Genomic DNA, 21,764 nt, shown 5'->3' with positions numbered 1-21,764 from the left:
CAGCATGGCTAAATCTACTATCAGTACGATAGTAAAGAATAAGGAGGCTGTGAAATCGAGTGATGCGGCTAAGGAAGTTAGCGCTATAAGCAAGCAACTGTCGCAAGTTTTGGAAGAGGTTGAAAGACTTTGGATGATTTTTCTCTCCCACCGTCCACCACAAAGGTAAGAAATCCTATTCACAATCCTTTTTTTATTTTTACACATTCATGTCAGCGTAATCTTTCGTACCGAAGATTACGATAACGCGAACGTACGATTAGCCTGGGTTAGCTTTGTTTACGTAAAACATTCAGGGTGTTGGAACGGAGCTCCCTTTCCAATGAAGCGCTAGCCACTTGTTGTGGAGACCCGGGTGCTAAATGACGTGTAAACGACCTGATTTTTTTATTTTTACACGTTCATGTTAGCGTAATCTTTCGTACAAAAGATTACGCTAACGCGAACGTACGATTAGCCTGGGTTAGCTTCATGTTTACGTTCATGGTAAACATTCAGGGTGTTGGAACGGATTAAAACAATTTTACATTACTTTTAATGGGAAAAACGATTTCGGTGATGGAACAAATCGGTTTTCGAACAGGGTTCTGGAACGGATTATGGTCGAGAACCGAGGTTCCACTGTACTGTAAATGAACTCTGCTTGCCCCCAGATGGCGCCACTTAAACAGAAATGACGTGTAGCCGGGTGAGCACAGCTAAACCGATCAATAGAATGTCACAACAATAATTCTGAATATGCGCTGTGGTGATATAGCTTCTTTATTGATGTCTACATATATTTTTTGCATAGGCAATCAAAGTAAAAAGAATCCATCAGCATCCAGTGTCGTATTGAACACTGTACAAGTTGCGATGATGTCATTGTGACGTCACTACGCGTGACCAGAAGTCACACAATTAGCATGCAAATTATAGTTTAGATTCAACATTTTGCATATACTTTCCAAAAAGTGTTTGAAAAAAAAATTAAAAAAGCAGCAGCCCTTTTCCAAAAATTGCTTATTGCTGCCACAAAAAAAACACAAATAAAATATTCTTAAATGTGATACATTTCATGCTAGCATGGAATTAGCTCAAATGCCAAGTCAGTTTTCTTCACCCTCAACTTTGTTTCTGCTTTCCATGTGACTTGTAGCGATGCTAACGCTAAAAAGGAAGGCCTTGGGATAAAAAGCGCCAAAGTGTACTAAAAAAGCGTTTTGGTGGCTTAGCCAGACATTCAAAAGGAAAAAAGAGGAGAAAATAAACATCACCCAGTAAAACACTTAGCGCAGCATGACATTAGTAGCATGTGAACAATGCTAAATGCCAATTTTTTTTTTCCAACTACTAATCCTAACTTCCCTGGAGTTACAAAAGTAGGAGATGCCACAAAAAACTATTGAAAACAAATTATTTTTGCAGCAGTCCTTTTCTGTCTTGATTCGGTTAGCATTGTTTCTTTGCAACTAGCCAGCTAGCCCTTTGAGACTCTTCGTGATTTAGGGCTATACAAATAAAAATGACTTGACTAACACATGTGTTCTTTTTCTAAAAGATGTCATAGCAGGAAAATAAAGCTTTCAGGCTCAGATGCTAGCAGCTTGTAGACAATGTTTAATGCTGTTGACATTTTTCGAGTCTTTGCTGACCTGTTTCAATTTCGTTAGCATTTAGTTCACGTTACCAGCTAGCTAGCACATGAGTTATTTTTTTCCAAAGAATGTCATATGAGAAAAAAGGCTTTTAGCTAAGATGCTAGCAGTGTGTTAACAATGCCAAATGCTGTCAATCCTTTTTTCACCAACTACTGATGATAACTCACAAACCGCTTGTTTCTTGGACTTCCAAGTCTGAGAGTTACCCTCCAAATTAAAAGAATTTAAAACAAAACATCTTTGCAATACTGTAGTACACTTTTCTGTCTGGATTCTATTAGTATTGATTCCATGCTATTAGCCTGCTAGCACAGGAGTGCTTTTTTTCCATAAGATGATGTCGAAGCAGAAAAAAAGGTTTAGCTAAGACGTTAGCAGCGTGTGAACAATGCTAAGTGCTGTCAATCTTTTAAGCGCTTAAAACTGATGCCAATTTACAAATCTCTAGTTGCATGGAATTAATAAAGGTCAGACCTTTACCACTCTATATGAACATTTGAAAACATAATTAAATAAGTGAGTCTGCGGTAAACAAAACAAAAAAAGCAGTCCACCTTTCTGAATCGAGTCATTGTTTCTATACTAGCCAGCTAGCACACGAGCATATTTCTATAAGATGATGTCTTACCAGGAAAACAACTTTTCTGTCTGGATTTTGTTAGCATTGATTCCATGCTACTAGCACATGAAATATTTTCCTAAAAGATTTCATTGTGGAATAAAAAGTATTTTAGTTAAGACATAGCAGCATGTGAACAATGCTAAATGCTGTCAATGTGTTAAGTGCTAATTATTTATGCTAACTCACAAAACACTTGTTGAAAGGACTAACAAAAGCCTGAGAGTTACCACAAAAATATGTATGTATAATAAAAATCTAAAAACAAATTTAAATAGGAGTCATTACAGCAATGCACTCCAAATAGCATTGTTTCCATACTACAAGCAAGCTAGCACACAAGTTATTTTTCTAAAAGATGTCATAGCAGGAAAAAAAAAGCAGCTTTCAGCCATTTTAAAAAATAATGCACCATTTTTTGCAGAACAGCTTCCTTTGTTAGCACATTTCATAAATGTGATTTCCAAATAAACCCCCAAATCTCTCTTATATTTTTGATTTTTTTGGGGGGTTGGTGGACAAGAAGTCCTCGTAGGGAAAGGAAAGGCCTTACTAAGGTCCCTGGGACCACCTTTGCATGGCTTGATCTTTTCCGCTGTGCAAACTAAAGATTTTTCCTCCCGGCCGAGGTTAGCTTTAGCATGATTAGCATCAGGACCTTCAAAGTACATTCAGAGGATTTAGACACACGCGAGTGTGTGTTCCCGCCCACTTCCCGAAGGTGCATGCAAAAAAAAAAAGTCAGAAAGGGAAAGTGGGCGGGATTTAATTGCAACACTATCCAACACGTCTTTAGGTTAGCATCCGAATCATTTACGAAAGTAATTATGATACAAACGTGTAGCCGAGGCTGCCGGCTATCATGCAACTTTTTCCTTTGTTTTCTACAAGCGGTACCATGAAAAGTTCTATTTCCAAAAATTGTCGTCATTCTCCTTGTCCCTTTCATTCTGGCGGTTGAACTCAAAGCAAGGCACATACTGTGGTTGTCCCAACAAATCGTGCAAAAAAGAAAAATCCGATTCCTGGTGGAATTCTTTGGATCAAGGGGGCAGGAGGTACAGGGGCAGGGCATCCCTTATTTCTTTCGTAGACAGTGACCTCCAAAGTTTTTGCTCATTTCCACTCATTGCGTTAGTCCTGCCCACATTCAGGCTCGGTGGACTGAATCAGACATTGGGGCGAAGCTACGCCCACTAAAGCACTCATTGGGACAAAGCCACGCCCACACCGAGGCTACATCAATTAGAGCAGACTAGGGCTGCACGTTAAACCGAAATCTGAGTTTGCAATGTGAAGTAGCGTGATTGTGCAATCTCAAGACACTGCGGGTTTTTTTCGTGGATTTATAGTTCCACGTTTGTGAGTGATGGAGTGGTTGGCCACCAGAATTGTCAGTTCGGGTTTTAAGGGCGCTAGCCAATTAGAGGCAAGTTTTGCCGGTACAAGCCAATAAAAGGTGAGGCAAAGTGTGCAAGCACACTATGCCACACATCCACCCTCGTGTGAGCAGACAGCAACATAACCAACCTCCACAGGAGAGGGCGCTGTTTTCTTAAGGTTAACGCATGTCATTATGTTTAAACCTCGTGTTGTCTTCATTTCAAGGACCATTTTGGTACTTTTTCAATACAGCTTACTGGAAATGTGAATAAAAACTATAAAATATTTTTTTCTACAGTAGGAACAAATTTAGGAAAAGCCATAACATTTAAAGTTGAATAAAATATTATTCACAAGGGATTTTTCTGCGTTTTTGACAACACAGTGGTGAGTCATATTGACACGAAGGTTGAGTTCTTTCAAAAAAAACAAACAAGCTCAGAAAAATGCGCTTTTCTTTTAAAATCGAAAATTGCATTGAAATTACAATACTGGTCTAAAAATCTGTATTTTTCCAAAATCGTGCAGCCCTAGAGCAGACATTGGACGGAAGTCACGCCCACAAGATTAGACATTAGGGGGTAGCCACGCCCACCAGATTAGACATTAGGATGTAGCCACGCCGACTCTGAGCCGAAGACACGCACACTGAAGTAGGCATTAGGACAAAGCCACGCCCACTAGTGTAGACATTGGGTCGAAGCTTCGCCCACCCGAGCAGCCGTTAGGCCGAACCCACTTGGGCAGACGGAAGCCACGCCGAAATCATGCAGGCATATGGTTAAATCCACGCCCACTCAAGCAGACATTAGCCCAGGGCCAAGCCCAACAGAGCAGGCATTAAGCCGAAGCCACTCACTGGGGCAGACAAAGATAAAGCCCTGACCACTCAAGCAGATATTATCCCACAACCACGCCCTCTCAAGCAGACATTAGGCTAAAACCACACCCCCGTACAGAGTATGTCGACGAGGACAGATTTTAGGCGAAAGCCACGCCAACTAGGGCACTTATTGGGCCAAAGCCAGGCCCCATTCAGCCTATTTCGACTAGAGCTGATGTTAGGCTGAAGCCATGCCCACTAGAGCAGGCTTTAGTCCAAAACCAAGCCCACATTGGGTCTCTGTCACTGTGTGGCCTGCAAAGTCATGTTTCTCTTTATGTTGCAAAAAAAGGAGTCAATAAGAAAATTTTAAAATAAATCAAGAATGAATGAATAAGAGTCCCCCCTTTGCTCAAGTCTTTCGGGAGGGGGGGGGGGAAAGAGCAAGGCTTATTTGCATATACGAAAAGCAGCACCTGCAGGGAGGGGCGGGCTTAAAGGCTTGATTGACGTCCTTTCGGGGGAAATCCGACCGATTGCCGCGGTCTGTCCCGGTCCAACTGGGTTGATGAAATCAAGGCCACTATCAGTTGCCCAGATACCAAGACTGAAACACACAAATATTTGGTGTCCATCACTGTATAATACACAATCATTTTTCTCATCTACAGAACTCAGGGATACAGCAACTCTGCCAAGCAAAATTTTCATTTTACAGTGTGGGATGTTTTTTCATAACCTCTTTATGACATTTTTCCCAAGATACCACATCAACATTTATTTGTCTGGCTAAAAAGTGTTATGTCTCCAAGATACCTGTCTGCTATTGGTCAACGTCATAGGATGGTGGTCTGCTATTTGTTTGCGTTATGGCATGGTGAAAATACAGATATGTCATAGGCAGAAGTCCCTCCCACAATGCCCTTTTCTCTCAATTCCCAATCTGTTGTGCTTAGAAAATAATTTGAAAGTGCTGTATTTGGTTCTTTATTAATTTACTATGGGTCCTGAGACTTGCAGCAATGCTAAAGGAAAACGCATAAATATGATAACCGAGTTGGTAGAATGGAGTAGTGGAGGGAGGAGAAAGCAGATCAAAATTCTTCGGATGATTGTCATGCCCTTGGAAGATTTCCTAGCTTTAATAGCCTCCTTTTTCTTAAAAGTCCTGATCGATGATTGGTTATGGCCATATTTCTTAGGGAAAGTAGCTGTTTGCCTTTTTTTTGTATTACTTGATCATTGCAAACTTTCTTTCCATGCTATTCATGTTTTTGCTTTTCCCTTTAGCATCACTCCAAGCTTTGGAATATATAGTTAAACAAATTCAGGTTTGGTATACGGAATTATGAACAAAGCAAGAGAATGGCATTGTGGGAGGAGGTGCAGTCAAAAGCATATTGGTAAATTCATAATGCAGTGACACAAACCCAAAGAAGTAAAACATTTAACATGACGTCGACCAAGAGCAGACAGGCATCGGAGACGTGACTCGTCATATGCACCAACACCGCAAACCTTGAATTTTCAAATAATTTGTTGTAGAAGTAGTCTAGTCGGCGAAATGCTGTTAAGTGATGCTTCAAAACATCTTATTTCACACCGTAAAGTTAAAATGTCGAAAGGTGGGGAAGCTGTATCCCGCCACTCAACTGTAAATGCCTACATTCCAAAACAAGTTCAAATAAAAGGTGAAGACATAAAGTCTGAGAAAGCGTCGGCTTCATTGTCCTTTTTTTTGCAGGCTCGGCCTTTTTCCAGACAAGTTTTTGAGATGAGGTTTACTGCAATGCAGCAAAGTGCACACTGACCTACATGGAGCAGACGACAGCACACACGCGCGCATAGACACGCACACGTTCACACACTTAATATTCTCTTCAAATTGCACATTACGCACGTTTATGCTGCAAGCTGCAACTAGTATGCAAGAGGCACAGCTTAAAATGGTCCATTGTGTTTCTGCTGGCCACAATGTAAATATATCTACTAGGGATGCACAATACAATAAACCCTCACAGTATCGCACAATACTCTTTTTTGTTTTATTCAAGGTTCGAATGCAGTTAATGAGCATTTTAGGTTTAGAGCAGGGGTGTCAAATCGTTTTGAGCTCAGGGGTCACATGGTGGAAAATGCAGTCCTGCGGGGGCCACACTAGTAGATCATAAAGAGAGAAAGAAAAAGAAAAAGGAGGAAGAAAGAAAGACAAAGATAAAAGAGAAAGAATGAGAGATAAAGAGAGAAAGAGAAAACAAGAGAGAAGGCGGGAGGAAGATAAGACAGAGACAGAAAGGGAGAATGTGATGGTGAAAGAAAGGGAGATTGAAAGAGAAAATAAACAAAAATAAATAAATTAAGAGTAACAGAGGTAAAAAGGGAACCAAAGGAAGAGAAAACAAGAAAGAGAGAGAGGAAGAGAGAAACAGAGAGAAAGAGAAAAACAAAGAAAAAGTCTAGTGATTCTGGACGTCGTTCAATAGGTGTCTAATTGGCAAAAAAAATCATACTTGGAGGTGATTACAGCACAGTAACCATTTATGGATTCTTTAGTTGTAGAGGTGAAACCAGAGGTCACAATGTTGATTTATGTTATGTGAAAAAAATTATTTCAATTTAAATGTGTGTATTTATTTTTATGCAATCCTAACTTACTGTAGCTTTAAGTACATGCGCCTTATCATGCAGTGCGCGTTAAATTTGGAAATATATCACTAAAGAATATTTTTTGGGGATGCATCCATCTTATCATGCAGAAATTTGGATCATATTGGAATTGAGGACCGAGATCAGGACGCACCTGGGCTTGGTAGAGTCCAGCAGGATCTCGGGCGGCCACACCCACAAAAGAGGAGCGGCTAGAGGGGGGCGTCCCTGGCGTCCCGGGAGCTGAATACGCTGTGGAAATGACATCACAAGTCAATCAAAAGTTCCAAATTTAGGACCAAAAAAAGTTACATCTTCTGATTTTAGGTATAATTACAATATTTAGCGTTATTATTTTGTTATTGTAGAGACAATTTTTTAAATTTGTTATTATCGTTTACGATACAAATGGATTATTTCTCTCCATCTTGATGTTTTAGATGCCCGAGCCACCTCAGCTGGTTCCTATCAACGTAGTGGAGCAGCAGCTCCACACTCCTCCTGAATCTTACTTTCGAGCTCCTGCTGCACCATCTTCTCCAGTACCCTCGAATAGACCTTGCCAGTATGATTCTCTTGTAGTTGGAACACACCCTCCGGGATTTTAAACACTTTCTGACAGGAGATCCTGCTAGAAATTCCCAACAGACCCTCACAACGCACTTGCGTCTGCCAGGTCGGACCTGAATCTTCCCCCACCATGGGAGCCAACTTATCACCACGTGAAGGTCAGTTGACAGCTCTGCCACTCTACTCACCCAAATGTCTAAAACATGCACCTGGTAATCACAAGGGGAAAAGAAATGCAATAGCAATCCAAGCCATCAGAGAGTAGGCCTAATTTCTAAGCAGACTTGTTAAAAAACAAGCCAAATATTTCAAGGATTTACAAGCACTTTACATAAAATGTAGGCATTTTTCAATCCTTAAAAAACCTAACATTAAAATTCAAGCATTTTCAAATATTTTAACCAACCGTACAAGCCCTGGATAATGTGATAAAATCTACTGCCTTTTTGTAAGTCATCTGTAACCTACTACTAACCTACTAATACTACAGTGGCTAAGGTTAGGCACTCTCAGAGCAGCAACCAGAATTTGAAACTCGTTGCATCTATCCGCAAAGTTTGAACTTAAAAAAAGGGAAAGATCATTCAATGCCAATTTAACTAAAAAATTATGAGTGCGCATTATACACAATAAAATATGGTGATTAACTTTTTGCTGCATAGAGATGAAAACATGCAGCACTAATACTAAAAAATTTATTTGCCATTGTATGTTTAAAATATCATTTTAAGTTAATTTTTTTGCTGTATGGAGATGGCCAAAGTACTCACTGGGCGAGGAGGGGGAGCGTGCACCCCCGTCGGAGGAGGTGCTTGGGGGCTTGACGTCGGCAGGAAGGGCGGGCCTCGGCAGAGGCGAAGGGGGCGGCCCCAGGGAGGGGCCAAGCATGGGCGGGGACAGGTAATGGCCGCCGCCCACCTTGAGCTGGTTGCCGCCGTTGAGCTGGGGAGACAAAGAGACAATCAGCACCGAAGAGGGAGCACGCGACAGGGACTCACCGAGCTCTGGTGGGCGGGGTCGCAGGCCAAGGACACGAGGTCCTTCAGGGGGTCCTGGCCCAGATGGGGGGGGTAGCGTATGGCGCCGTGCGGGAAGTAGGACGACGGGGCAAAGTGCAACGAGGGCGACGGGTGAGGGCGGGACACTCCTGGACAAAAAACACACCGGGAAAATAAGCACAACCACTGTCTTGGTTGAAATCAGAGGTTGTCTCCTTTGGGTCAGACAAGTCAAGTCAAGTCACATTTATTTATATAGTCCTTAATCACAAAAATGTCTCAAAGGACTGCAGACGATTACAATTACACCATTACCTGATCTTCAGTCAACATGCAGGCAAGGAAAAACTCAAAACCTCAGCGTGAGGAAAAAAGAAACCTTGAGAAGGGGCCTCACAAGTGGTAATCCCCCTTCCAGGATGACCAGGGTGAAATCAGGACGAGATATTTGGATCAGACGAGATATCTCCTTTGAAATGAGAGGATATGGCCCTTATAAAATCAGAGGGAGTGTTTCCTTCAAATGAGAGATGTCTCCAATAAACGGTATTTATTTTTGTATAATGCACTTCTTTTTTACCGGAAAAAAAAAGAACTTAAAGTTTGGGTGCGCATTATATAAGAGGTTTTACAGTAAAATATTACCAATCGCTAAACAACGAATGAACTGCAAAAGAAAAAGATAAGAAAATAGAACATTAATCGTGACGACGAGAGCGCCGGATCCTAACCCCTATTGATATAGATGACATAAAAAAAGCCATTCGAGTTGACATTTTTCTCACTATCATACTATTTTTCCACACAGTACCAGAAACAAATGTTAGAGAATTGAGAAAAAAGGAAGTGGTCCTGAAAGATAAACGAAAAAAAGCAAAGAATGACTAAATTTTGTGCAGGCTTGGGGAGTAACGGAATACATGGAACGGCAAAAATGATGTTGGCAAGCTGTTTGGATTTATTTTCATTTGGTTTCTGTCGCATTTTATGTTAGTTTTGCCTGAGATCAAAGCCAGGAGAGAAAGCTTACCACGTGTTGAGTCATTATTTTATTCATATACCAGCTCAGTAGCCTAGATGGTAGGGCGCCCGCTTTGAGACTGGGAGGTCGCTGGTTCGCGCCTCGGCCGAGTCATACCTAAGACTTATAACATTGGTAAAATGGCGGCGCCCTCTGTTGGCTGCGGCTGCATCGGCTCGCTACAACGGGTCAGGTGTATCGACATTTCGTTCTGTGTACATTGTTACAAAGAATGACAATACAAAGGAAATTATTATTATTATATTTAGTTTCTTTCATCTTTTATTAGCATATTTGGTATTGGAGTAATCCAAAAGTAATTGAAAGTAATCAAGTTAAAGTAACCCTACCCAACCCTGGTTGTAAAGCTGCAGCAAGTAAAGGGCTCCCACGCCAAATTGTGGGGTGCGCCCTGTGTATGTGTTAAATGGAAAAATAGAACCAGATACGCAGAATGGACCTTTTAACACGGTGCGCCCAATGGTCGTGAAAATACGGTAAATACGTTGTAAATTTTATGTTGATATTGGTTTCATAGTTTACATTGTCAAGAAATGTTTGTCACTTACATTGCTTAGTTTGAGCTGAGAAAAAGTTAAACAAATCATTTTTTTTGTCGAGAATTAGAGGTGGCACTATGCACGAATAAATACTGAAACCACAGGATGTCTCCTTTTAAAATTTAAGGATGTGTCACCTTTAAAAATCAGAGGAAATGTGTCAGACAATTTCTTCTTTAAAAAAAGAGCATAAGTCTCCTTTTAAAAACCCGAGGATATGTTTCCACTGAATGAGGGTAAATATTCCCCCCAAAATTTGAGGTTGACTCATTTTAATCACGTCTCCTTTAAAAATCTAAGAATATCTATACTTATACTTATACTTATATCTATACAGCGCTACCGACTGGGGTAGTGTGAGGAGGGTAACGAGGACAGCAGAGAAAATAATCGGGACTACACTTCCCTCCATTCAGGACATTGGCCAGAAGCACTGCCTATCCCATGCTAAAAACATTACCGGGGACCCCTCTCACCCCCATCATGGACTGTTCACTCTGCTAGCCTCTGGGAAGAGGTACTGCAGTGTGCGGTGCAGGACCACCAGGCTCCGCAATAGTCTAGTCCCCCTGGCCATTAGACTGTTAAATGGTCAATCTAACATATAGTTAACTTAAATCTAAACGGCTGCTAATCTGACTTTTGCACTACTGGCAGTTTTTTTTTTATAGCTTGCCACTCCTTGCACATTGCTCTCTGCACTATTGTAATTACAGCGTTATTGTTACAGTGTTAATGTTACTGTGTACCTGACTTGTTAACCTGACTGCCCATTTTGCACATCTGGTTAGCTACTCTTCTTGCACTATCGGCACTATGGTAAAATACTATACGTAGCCAAAATACAATACAACATTATTTATATCTGTACATTCAAGGAAACTGTGGGGGTCAGATGCATCGACATTTCGTTCTGTATACACGTGTACTAGAATGACAATAAAGTAGATCTGAATCTGAATCTGAACTTAAATTACACGAAGCAGTCTAGAAAGAAAATAAAAATGAAAAAAAAAACAAGACATTTTTGATTTAAAAAAAGGCTGTTTATTTTTTTTCAATAGACAAAGGGCCAGTTTATTTAACTAAATGAAGAAAAAATAATGAGACTACTTTTGCTCCTAATGTATATTATAATTCGTTTGTTTTAGTTACTTTTAGGAAATAAAATTATGAATTTAAAATTCTGGTATTACAAATCATGTTTTTTAAAGCCAAGCCAGTAGATTTATCAAATGGCGTATTGCTTTGCTAACTGACCTCCAGAATTCTGCCACTCTGTCCATCTTCCAATCCAGACTCAAAACTCTTGCCTATCCATCATCAACTGCCTCACATGGCTCCACTTTTTTTCTACTTTGTTTTTATTTTGTGAGTCAAGATTTGTGCCTGGCTTTTTTTCTTTACTGTGTCACTGACCGCTGTGCACGGCGATGACGGGCCGATGATGCTGAGTGAAGGAGGACAACCTGGGCGAGCCATCAGGGGCAGAGGGGCTATCGAGCTCCGCCTTTTTCACTGGAGGAGACGAACCTGACACACAAAGAGCGATAAAACACAAGTGTGGCCACCAACACTCCTCTTTCCTAATCGTATTACCGCTATCCATGTCGTCGGTCCAATTCCTGGAGCTGCTGCCCGGGGAAGACGGCGAATGGTAATAATCGGCGGCACCCGGACTGGCTGCGTCGTCCTCCATGGAGCTTGACTTGTGCCGCTTGCTCCTGCCGTAAACGACCATCTCAATGTTTTGATGTGTTTTTTGGGGGTGTGCACTTACCCGCTGGACGATGTGCTAGCAAGAGTACGACGGATGTTGATTGCCTGCGGCAGTGCCTGGTTGAGGTCATAGGCCAGGTGACCCTGCAGCTCCCCCATAGAAAAATGGCCGGACGCCCCCGTCACCACCGGGGCTGCAAACGAAGACGTAAATATAAAATCATCTCGTGGTGCGTACAGGTGGATTATAGGTCTTGAAAATATATTTCGTTTTCTTTTGTTTTTTTAAATATTCCACAAAGGTAAAACGATGAAGATATTTTCATTGCATGAGAGCAATGATAAGAAAAGCAGGAGAAAATGAAGCAACAATGATCCGAGTCAGAAGCATCTACAAGAACGCAGAGAGCCCGGTAAAAGAGCGACTTACTTCTAGAGACCTGCACCAACTCAGTGACGCTGAAAACTCCCGATGTTACAAACGCATCTTGGAACTCAGGAGTGTCTGCAATATGAACGGGAATAGTCAAGGACAATACAGCACGCATGGTGCCATACTATACATGCTAAGAAAGGGTTTTTCAAGCAGCGTGTCGCAGGAAATTGCCCAATTTCATTCTTGCAAAAAAGGCATGCCATTGGCCAGTATAGTTGCTTTCTAACAGCATAGTAACAAAAAAAAATCTGTTCTTGTACACATTGGTCGTTTTTATTTTCCAGCAAGTCCCATTTCCGTAATGGACCATGTTGTTGGCGTGTGATGTAGTGTGTTTGTGTCAATAAAGATTGTTCAAATAAAAAAAAATATTTTATATAAGTGAGTGGAAGAAGATGACTTTATAATATATATTATATACACAAATATACATACAGTGAAGTCAATAAGCATTTGGACACCATGCTCTTTTGCCATTTCTCCCATTTAGAAATCATGGAGGGGTCCGAAATTTTCACTGTAGGTGCATGTCCACAGTGAGAGAAATAAAGTAGCTAGTGGTAAAAACTTAATTTATGAAAATAAACAATGTTGATTGAATAATTAGCAAAAATGCATGCAGTAAACAACCACATAAATATGCATTTTTCAAAATACTAGTAGTTTGAGAAATTTATATTTTTTTTACATATTCGCCTCATTTAGAGTGAACAGACACGATTGCCCGCTATTTTGCTGCTGCGGGTACCCCAAAAAAGCTAAAACCTTGTGAAAACCTAAAAAAATGAGTCAATACAACGTAAGTACATAGGTAAGAACACCAGAGTAGCTTGTGGTAAAAAAAAAAAATCAGAAATGCATATCAAAATAGTAGCTCTTCGTGCTAATCAGTAACAAAAACTAGCTTTTAGCTTTAAAGAAAAAAGGACTGAACCCTGCCTTAGTTTGTATTTTATCTTGTGCTATGTAGCACTTGTTTTCGGTTGCCTGCCACAATTCAGCGACATCTAGTAGTCAAATATAACACTGTCCCTTTAAGCATAAGGGAGAAAATCATAACTAAACAGATAACCAAATGAATCTGGTGCCAAAAATAACTTTCAAACATTTTTGACAGATGGTGTACCTGGAAAGTCCTTTATTTAAAAAATACCTTTGCTCAAAAAAGTTTGGGAAATACTGCACGAGTTACCTATGCCAGCTTTGCTGCCGCCATCTTCCTGGTCAGCTGCCACCCTAGCCGGACTGCCGCCCCCCTCGGCCTCTGCATAAAAACACCACGTGAGCCATAGAACGTGTGGTGGCGGTACTGAAAGAAGCGGACTAGCCCCTGTTCGGGACTAGAAGTAAGACTTGATCTATTAAAAAAAAAAAAAAAGAAAAGAAAGCAGGCGTTCAGATAATCCACCGGTGAGTTGAAAAAGACCCCTTGCTTCTTATGGGTGGATAATAACAATTCTAAAAAAAAAAATACTCTGCAAAAGAGAAGCCCAGCCTGACCTGAATTTAATGATTGACCTTTTAGGCATGGATTTCAGGCTGGAATTTTTAGATCTTACCTCTATTCCGGACGTAGTAGGCCAGGTAAAGGTCCAGCTCCTTGACGGAGACAGAAATGTGTCTCGGCTGCACACAGAGCAGCGGGTGTGCACAGCGCCCACCCTTGACCAGCCGCTCGCCATCTGTGCTCTCTAGCGGGATGCCCTTGAACAGGATCACCATGACCAGGTCCAAACGCCAAACCTGGGGAGGAAGGCATGTGAGTCCTGCCCGCCTGGCTGGCCCTGCCCACCCACTTCACCTTGTCGGCCTGGCGCAGGCAGTCGATGCGTCGCATTTTCCCTTTCTGGTCAGGGTTGGACAGAACGCAACAGGCCGCCTTCTTGCCCGTCACAGACATGACAAAGTCCTCCCGGCATTCGGGACGGATGTCCTTGCGCAGTTTGGCCAGCAGACGGCTGGCCCACTTCTGCTTTACCTGATAAAAACACCAACAAACAAAAAACAGGCTGAAAACTGGGATCTCGTCTGAGCAATCCAATCTATCTATCTACCCTGGTCATATCCCTCGAGACGGGTGACCGACAGCAAAACAGACACATACAAAAACAAAGAAAATAAAAAAAGGGAACAAGTGGCAAAAAACACACACGAATTTTTTTGGGACCAAGGCCAACCCAAATACCCAAACACCCAAACAAGTTAAGCACCTCGTCAACCAGGGTTGGTCATGCTTTTGTCCCTCCAGATGAAACGGGACACAAGAAAGCGACCATGTCACTCGGGTCAGAGTGACACAACACACTCTTTTGTTCAATAGCAGGGCCCGACAGTTTTCAATGGTTTACCCCTGCCGCATCATACAGGTGCCCTGCCCATCCTTTAGAACGCGTGTCCAACATCCCACTATGCATTAACAACACCTCTCCACTCATTCCTATCACCAACAAGAGCTCTAGCTTCCTCTGAGCAATCCTGCCATGTGGAAATAAAGCTAGAATAGATAAAGACCAACAAATATACGCCATCGAAATAAAGGAACATTTTACACACGCACGCTCCCCCTACTTACAACCATTCGACTACTTACGAAAAACAGGAGATACGAATTTTTTTGGGATCGTGTGCACCTTTTTCAGAGTAGAGGACAGTTATGTAGTGCTTCTCTTCGCCTCTACCGGCATGTGGCTCTGCGAGAGGTCACCCAGCATTCATCCCGAAGAAAAAAATATCCGCTTCCTCTTCCTAGTGCGTGTGTAAACATACAGTACTGTATCTCAAGGGGCTAAAAACTTTGAGCTTTTTAATTGTTTAATATCTCATGCATCCATTTAATATGGTTAATGTAAAGTGTAAAGAAGAGGCGAGCAGTTTCTTTTGAAATTAAAGTGGAATAAGAAAGCTTGATGCGGTTGAGAGAAAATGGTTGGATCACTTTTTTTCGGCCACTTTTTACCATAAAAGAGGAAGGCGCCTAACTCTTGAAGCCAATTTTCTAAAAGTAAGTTAAACCTCACTTTTTTTTATCTTTATAGAGTGTATTATTGGATTAAATGTTTATTTTTTTAGTACAATACAATACAGCTTACTTATACAAGCCTTAAACATACTTATATAAACCATAAACATACAAAATATAGCACTGAAGCAACTCATGAACAAATGCAACTTACCAACTATCGTCCGGAACCTATCTCGGTTCTCGGACGATCGTTCGTAAGTTGCTCCAGTGTTATATTATGTATGGGATGTATGTTTAAATCTTATATTTAAACATACATCCCATATTAAAGTATTTTTAAGGCTTGTATAAGTAACCTGGATTGTTTTGAAACTGAAAAATAAACGTTTGATAAAATAATATGCTCTATAACATTACAAAACAGACTGAATGATAAGGCATAGTACTGAAAAACAAAGCTACACATTAGGCGTTGACATTCTGTGGTCTGTGAAGCCTTTTGTGATTAAGGCAATTGCAAATAAAGATGACTTGACAATAAAGATGGAGTTAAGTTTAACTTTTGGGAGAGTTGGGCAACTTCTTCCTGCGTGGGAAAAAGTGGACCATTTTCTCAACTGCATCAAGCTTTTTTATTCCACTTTCGTTTCAAAAGAAAAAGCTCGTCTCTTCTTATTGAATGGATGCACAAGATATTAAACAATAATACGTCAAAATTCTTGGCATGCTAGCGATACAGTACAGTGTGTATACACACAAACCGGTAAGTAGAAACCGGATTTCTTCTTCGGGGTGGATGCTGGGTGACCTCTCACAGCGCCACGCGGCGGAAAGAAGCACTACAGTAATGTCCTTTACTTGGAAAAAGGTGCACACAATACAAAATCTAACTAAAGCAATATACGGATATTTTTCGACATCCCCCCCAAAAAATGCGTGCATCTAGTTTTGCGTAAGTCGAATGGTCGTAAGTAGGGGGGCGATTGTATGTTTCCACCCAGTCTCAAACTGGGACCCTTGATAGGCGAATGTGCAAACACAACTTATTTATTTATTTATGTATTATGTCATTTATATTGAGACAAATGGAATATCCTGATATTTAAGTCAATTTATTCTCTCGTATTTTTGTATATATAGGACAATAAAGCAACTATGATGCCATTTAATAAATTTACTCTGTTATTTGACTTTAGAATATGATTAATAATGCCTAGATTAAAATAACAAGGGACCAATTAAAACAAATGATTTTCTATGTATTTGACAAAATAAACTAAATATTTGGACGGCTTTTGGACTAGCTAAAAACTAATTGCAATTGATTATTTTATATTTTCTAAACTTTGCTATGGGTAATTTCAAAGGACAGATGTCATCTACTCATTTAAAAGGGGACATAAATATCAACTGATTTCATAGGAAAAAATTACTGAGGTTTTATACATAGTCCAAAAAAGCAAATCTCAATTAGAGATTAGTTCTCAATCTGAACTACTCACGTTGACTTGTAATCCCTAGATTTTAAAAACATTATCTCATTAGGTCAAATAAAACAAGAAATACATTTTTAAAAAACTCAAAAAGTTCATTTTTAACAGATGAACGGCCCATTTATTTAAAAGAATAAATGAGAAATTATTTGGACTACTTTTGGACTATTTTTAACATAATAATAAAAAAATCAAAAACAATGAATTATCTAGTTTTTTTATCTTGCAACATGCAAATGTTTTTCAGTACGCCTTTAGATAATGTTTTTATACGATACATCCATTCATCAATTATCTGCACCGCTTATCCTCAGTAGGGTTGTGGGGGTGCTGGAGCCCATCCCAGTCATCTTCGGGCAGTGTACAGGGGACACTCTGAACGGGTTGCCAGCCAGTTTGCAGGACACACAGATAAACTCACTTGCTCATTCACACCTTGACATGGATGTTTTTTTAGGAATGTGGGATGAAACAGTAGTGCCCGGAGGAAACCCACGAAAGCATGGGGAGAACATGAAAACTCTGCACAGGAAGGCTGGTAGCTGGTTTGAACCAATGACCTCAGAGCTGCGACACAGACGTGCTAGCCGGTCAGCTGCAGTTACATAATTAGGATACATATTGGCTGATTTTAAAGATCTATCATCTCACTTTCAATGAGACATATGCCCTTGTTTTGAAGGAGAAATATGTGTTTATTTCAACCACATTGTGTTTGATTCAGATTTGTTTTAATGTCGTGATTGTTTTTTTTTTTTTGTTGACGCACCTCGGCCTTCTCCCCCAGGAGCTCGTCCTTGACGGCCCTCTCTTCTTCTTTGCTCATCCTCTTCTCGTGCTTCTTAAAGTACTTCCTTTTCCTGGCCTGCAAATTGAACCAGGTGTAGGCAAAGGCGCGTACCTGCGGCAGCAGCGCCTCAATGAACGGATGGAACTCGTCCTAACAAAGAAAGAAACATAAAAAGAAAAATAAACCACAATTTTGCTCCTCCAGGAACAAGGGTCTCAAACTCAAATTATTTAGGGGCCAATGGATTTACTGCAAGAAAAATTCTGATATAAACATAGCTCATGTATGTACGGGGTCACATAATGCAATTTTAAGGAACAAGATAGTTTTTACAATTCCAAGAGGAAATGGGCCTTTGCATTTGTTTCATGTACAGATGCTCTTTTATGATTTATTAAAAAAAATTACTGTGATTTTGCGGGGTTTGGAATGGATTAATGCATTTAGATACAAGATGCGTTTCTCCTTACCAAGTTTTCATGTTACGAAGCTACTCCCAGAACAAATTCAATTCGTAAGTGGAGGTACCAATGTGCTGGTGCTAGCTAGTAGATCTTTTATAATAATATACATATCAATAATGCTAACATTATTATGTGTTGTTCCATCAACACGAATGATCGCTGCAGGCCAAGGAAAGTCAATCCTAAAGTTAAACTTATGCCTGAACTAAGTTACTGTTAATATGAACTGGTTATAAAACTTCAATCATTAAGTCGGGCCGGTCGGGCTTCTCTCTCTCGCCGTTTTTTTTCCCTTCGCAGAGGATCTGACCAGCAAGCACTTACTTTTACTCAAATAATTATTTTGATAAATAATATATTTGCCTAACTATCAGTTTAACACAAAATCACAAATTCCAAATACATTTAACCCGTTGTGTTGGGCTAAAAGACGCACAGCCACCTCAAGTCAGACGTCATTTCCGCTTTTTGCCAATAGCTTACAAGCTTTACAGACTTTCTGCATTTTGGCCAAATCTTTCACTATTTGCAGCTTTTAATGTGCAGAATTTGATTTTCTTTTTGGTGCCATTTTGTACAGTTTCACTTTCGTTCGCTGCACGTCGCCAAGATGCGCACTTCGGCGCCAAAACGTTTATTTAGTAGCTGCACTCGCAGTACACACATGATTTGAGGGACTCGGCCCTAAATAAACCCCAAGCTACGTAGTTCAACCGAAACGCATAGTTCGGTGCTAAAGTACACACAGACAGAGTGAAGCTCGTGTTTCCTTTGGTGGGCAAACTAAAGCTTCAGGTTTATTTCGGGCTCGTTAATCAAATGAAATGAAATGATCTGCATTTCTATAGCGCTTTTCAAGTCAAGACTTCCCAAAGCGCCTTACAGTATGCCTCACATTTCCCAATAGCGGCCGTGCAGCCATGTAAGGCGCTAACCTGCTTATTGAGGGTATTAGGGGTTCAGTGTCTTACCCAAGGAAACTTCAACATGTAACACAGAGGAGCCGAACTGCGATCTCTTGATCCCAGGACGAGCGCTCTACCTCCTGAACCACTGCCGCCCCAATGAAGTTAATCCGTCGGGTTCGGGTTTATAAACCTGGGACTAGGTTTGCGCCCGGCTGAAAATTTTAGGCCCGATCTTCCCTCTATCTGGGCCACTTATTTCATCCATTTAACTTGATGGCAAAAAAGGGTATAGACACACCTTCCACTTTGCGTTTCGGATATAGCTGGTTCACTACTTTGCGAAATTTCACTGTGCATTGTGTTCCAATTTCTGATTGGTTGAACAGAGGAAGATGTTTTCCACTGCCAACAAATTTGGACCACTCCACCCACAAAATCTGCTCCCTAGTGGTTCCCTGGCGCTTTTAAAAAACATTTGATTTCTGTAGGACAGAAACGGAAGGTAAAATTGATTTTCCATTTTTGGGTATCATGTAAAGTGGCTCCAGCTATTAATCCATAAAATTCCAGAATAAAACAGCAAAATTATAATTCAACAGAAAAAAAGAAAAAGGTTTATATAGTACGGTACTTTTATTTATGAAACAAATACTTGAGCCTTTCAATTGGATTTGTTCTCTAGTAATAAATTAACCAATAAATAAGTAATTAAAGGATTCTACTTGGTGGATTTTCATGTTTTACGTGGGGTTCTGCACCCCCCCCCCCATTAGTCGCAATAACCGTGGTATTACTGTATTTTACATGTTCCTTACCCAAATTGGACCGGCGTAGTATACGAAGTAAAAAAGTCCCAAACAAAAGCCTTAAAGTGGCTCACACAATATATGTGTAGCGCTGATAAAAAAAAAAAAAAAAAAAGTTTATTTTGTTGTTGTAGACTTCAATCACTGAGTTCAATGTAGCTACTTGCGCTTATTATAGATGTTACCATCTATGATCTTTTTCTGGATGACGAGCAACATGGCGGGGCGCACGGACGCAGCGGGTAGCAGCACTTCAGCTAATTTTCTATTTATTACTGTTCTCTTGTCATTTTTGCTTTCTTCTATAGCATATGAATAACCTATATTTTTTGGCAGTTGGCAGTGTCTGTGTATTGTCTGTTATTGCAACATCCATTGCAGCCTGGTCATCCTGCAAGGGGGATTACCACATGTGCGGTCTCTTCTCAAGGTTTCTTCATTTTCCTCATGTTGAGGTTTTTGAGTTTTTCCTTGCCCTCATGTAGGTTTTAGACCAGGGGATGGTGCAATAATAGTCTGTAATAATAGTCTGTGGTTTGCAATAACCTGTGCAGCCCTTTGAGACTCTTTGTGATTAAGGGCTATACAAATAAAAATGACTTGACTAGACTTCTTTCAATAAGCTAGTACGGTAATTTTTTTCCTGCCCCAACAATGCGCACCCAACGCTTGTTTACAAACGCTCAAGGGGTTGACTGGTATGCTTAAAAGGCACCGATCCTAATTTCTCTCTCGGACCACAAAATTGAGAACGTGTTTTCTGCTTGATTTGAACTTTATATTGTACTTTTTTTGCAGTCACAAATGTGTCGATACATCAGTAGCGAACCAGAACCGCTGATCCGGACCACAGTGTCAGTCCGACTGCGGCCATTTTCTGCTGAGTAACGTCACTTGCACGCATGAGTCCGCGCACGCGCAAACTCCTCCGCTGGTGCCGAACCACTCGAACTGGGCCTGGCAGCCCGCTAGGCCGGACTAGATTCATTTCCGCAGCTTAAATTCCTTCAAAATAAAACAAAAACAAACAGACCCACGTCCGAGGCACAAAAGTCCGGCGTTGCGCATAAAAAAGGCGCAAGAACCGAGTCTCAGGACAAATTCGGCGTCAGCGTCAGTTGATCCAAAAGCCCGGTTCGGATTTTAGAGTGAATTGTATCTTTATTTCGGAGGCTCACTTCCGCCTCAGAGAAGCCTTCCAACCGACAGTGACGGAACTCTAAAGTTAAAAACAATAATAATGACGATTAATCATCGTTTGTTGCTTATCTTTTCAAATCCGAATTTTAGCTAAAAGTGCCAAGTTTTAATAAGGGTCGGCGGTTATTTTGTAACAACGGCAAGTGTTTGTCAAAGCGCACATGGAGTGGAAATGTGCTAAAATTTCAATGAAGTTCGTCACTAACCCGATACGGGACATTTGGACCGGACAAACCGAGCAGTTTCGTCAGATTTGTTTACCCCAACTATGTTCCTTTTCGGGAGGGGATGGTGGTGGTTAAGAACTAAAAACCGAATTTAATGTCTTGTTGTCCTACCATTTCCGAACCGAACCGGGATTCTTTTTGGATGTCAGGGGCGGCCCATTAGCTGCCGCCTCGCCTTCGCTTTTCATTCCATCTTGGCGGCCCACGCCATCGGCGGAGGGGGGGCGGGAAATCCACGAAGGTCCCGCGACGAGCCCTGGCCAGCCCACCTCCCGTTCCTACTCGCCGCTCTCCCCCTCCCGGCAGGCTGCGGCAGAGCACAGTCGCCTTTCCGCGTTGCCCCCGTCAAGGAACTTTACCGAATAACGATAATTAACCGGCCGCGTTGCATGATGGGAGGGGGGAGTGGAATACCCTCCCCAGCTCTGCAAGGGAATCCCACAGTTAGCATATTAGCATTTTGACCTCATTTTTGGCAGCGGCGCCCTCAAAGTGACCG

At 41.1% G+C, this 21,764-nt stretch overlaps 1 protein-coding gene across 1 annotated transcript; it reads right to left on the bottom strand.

Moving 5' to 3' along the window:
• Positions 1-744: 744 nt before the first annotated feature.
• nfic (nuclear factor I/C) lies at positions 745-21,748 on the bottom strand. Its single transcript, XM_088350017.1, has 13 exons — positions 21,377-21,748; positions 17,640-17,810; positions 14,217-14,393; positions 13,975-14,158; positions 13,608-13,679; positions 12,410-12,484; positions 12,041-12,173; positions 11,860-11,984; positions 11,680-11,793; positions 8,680-8,828; positions 8,452-8,623; positions 7,266-7,363; positions 745-5,072 (listed from the first exon to the last, which is right to left on the bottom strand). Exons 1-13 carry the CDS (start codon positions 21,377-21,379, stop codon positions 5,052-5,054), a joined length of 1,494 nt encoding a protein of 497 aa, XP_088206143.1. The 5' UTR covers positions 21,380-21,748; the 3' UTR covers positions 745-5,051.
• Between the last annotated feature and the right edge of the window lie 16 nt (positions 21,749-21,764).

This window comes from Urocampus carinirostris, chromosome 12 (assembly GCF_059441175.1).
Source record: "Urocampus carinirostris isolate Australia breed hairy pipefish chromosome 12, RoL_Ucar_1.0, whole genome shotgun sequence".
Lineage (NCBI taxonomy): Eukaryota > Metazoa > Chordata > Actinopteri > Syngnathiformes > Syngnathidae > Urocampus > Urocampus carinirostris.
Note: the sequence above shows the minus strand (reverse complement) of the source record. Positions and strands in the feature narration are given on the sequence as shown.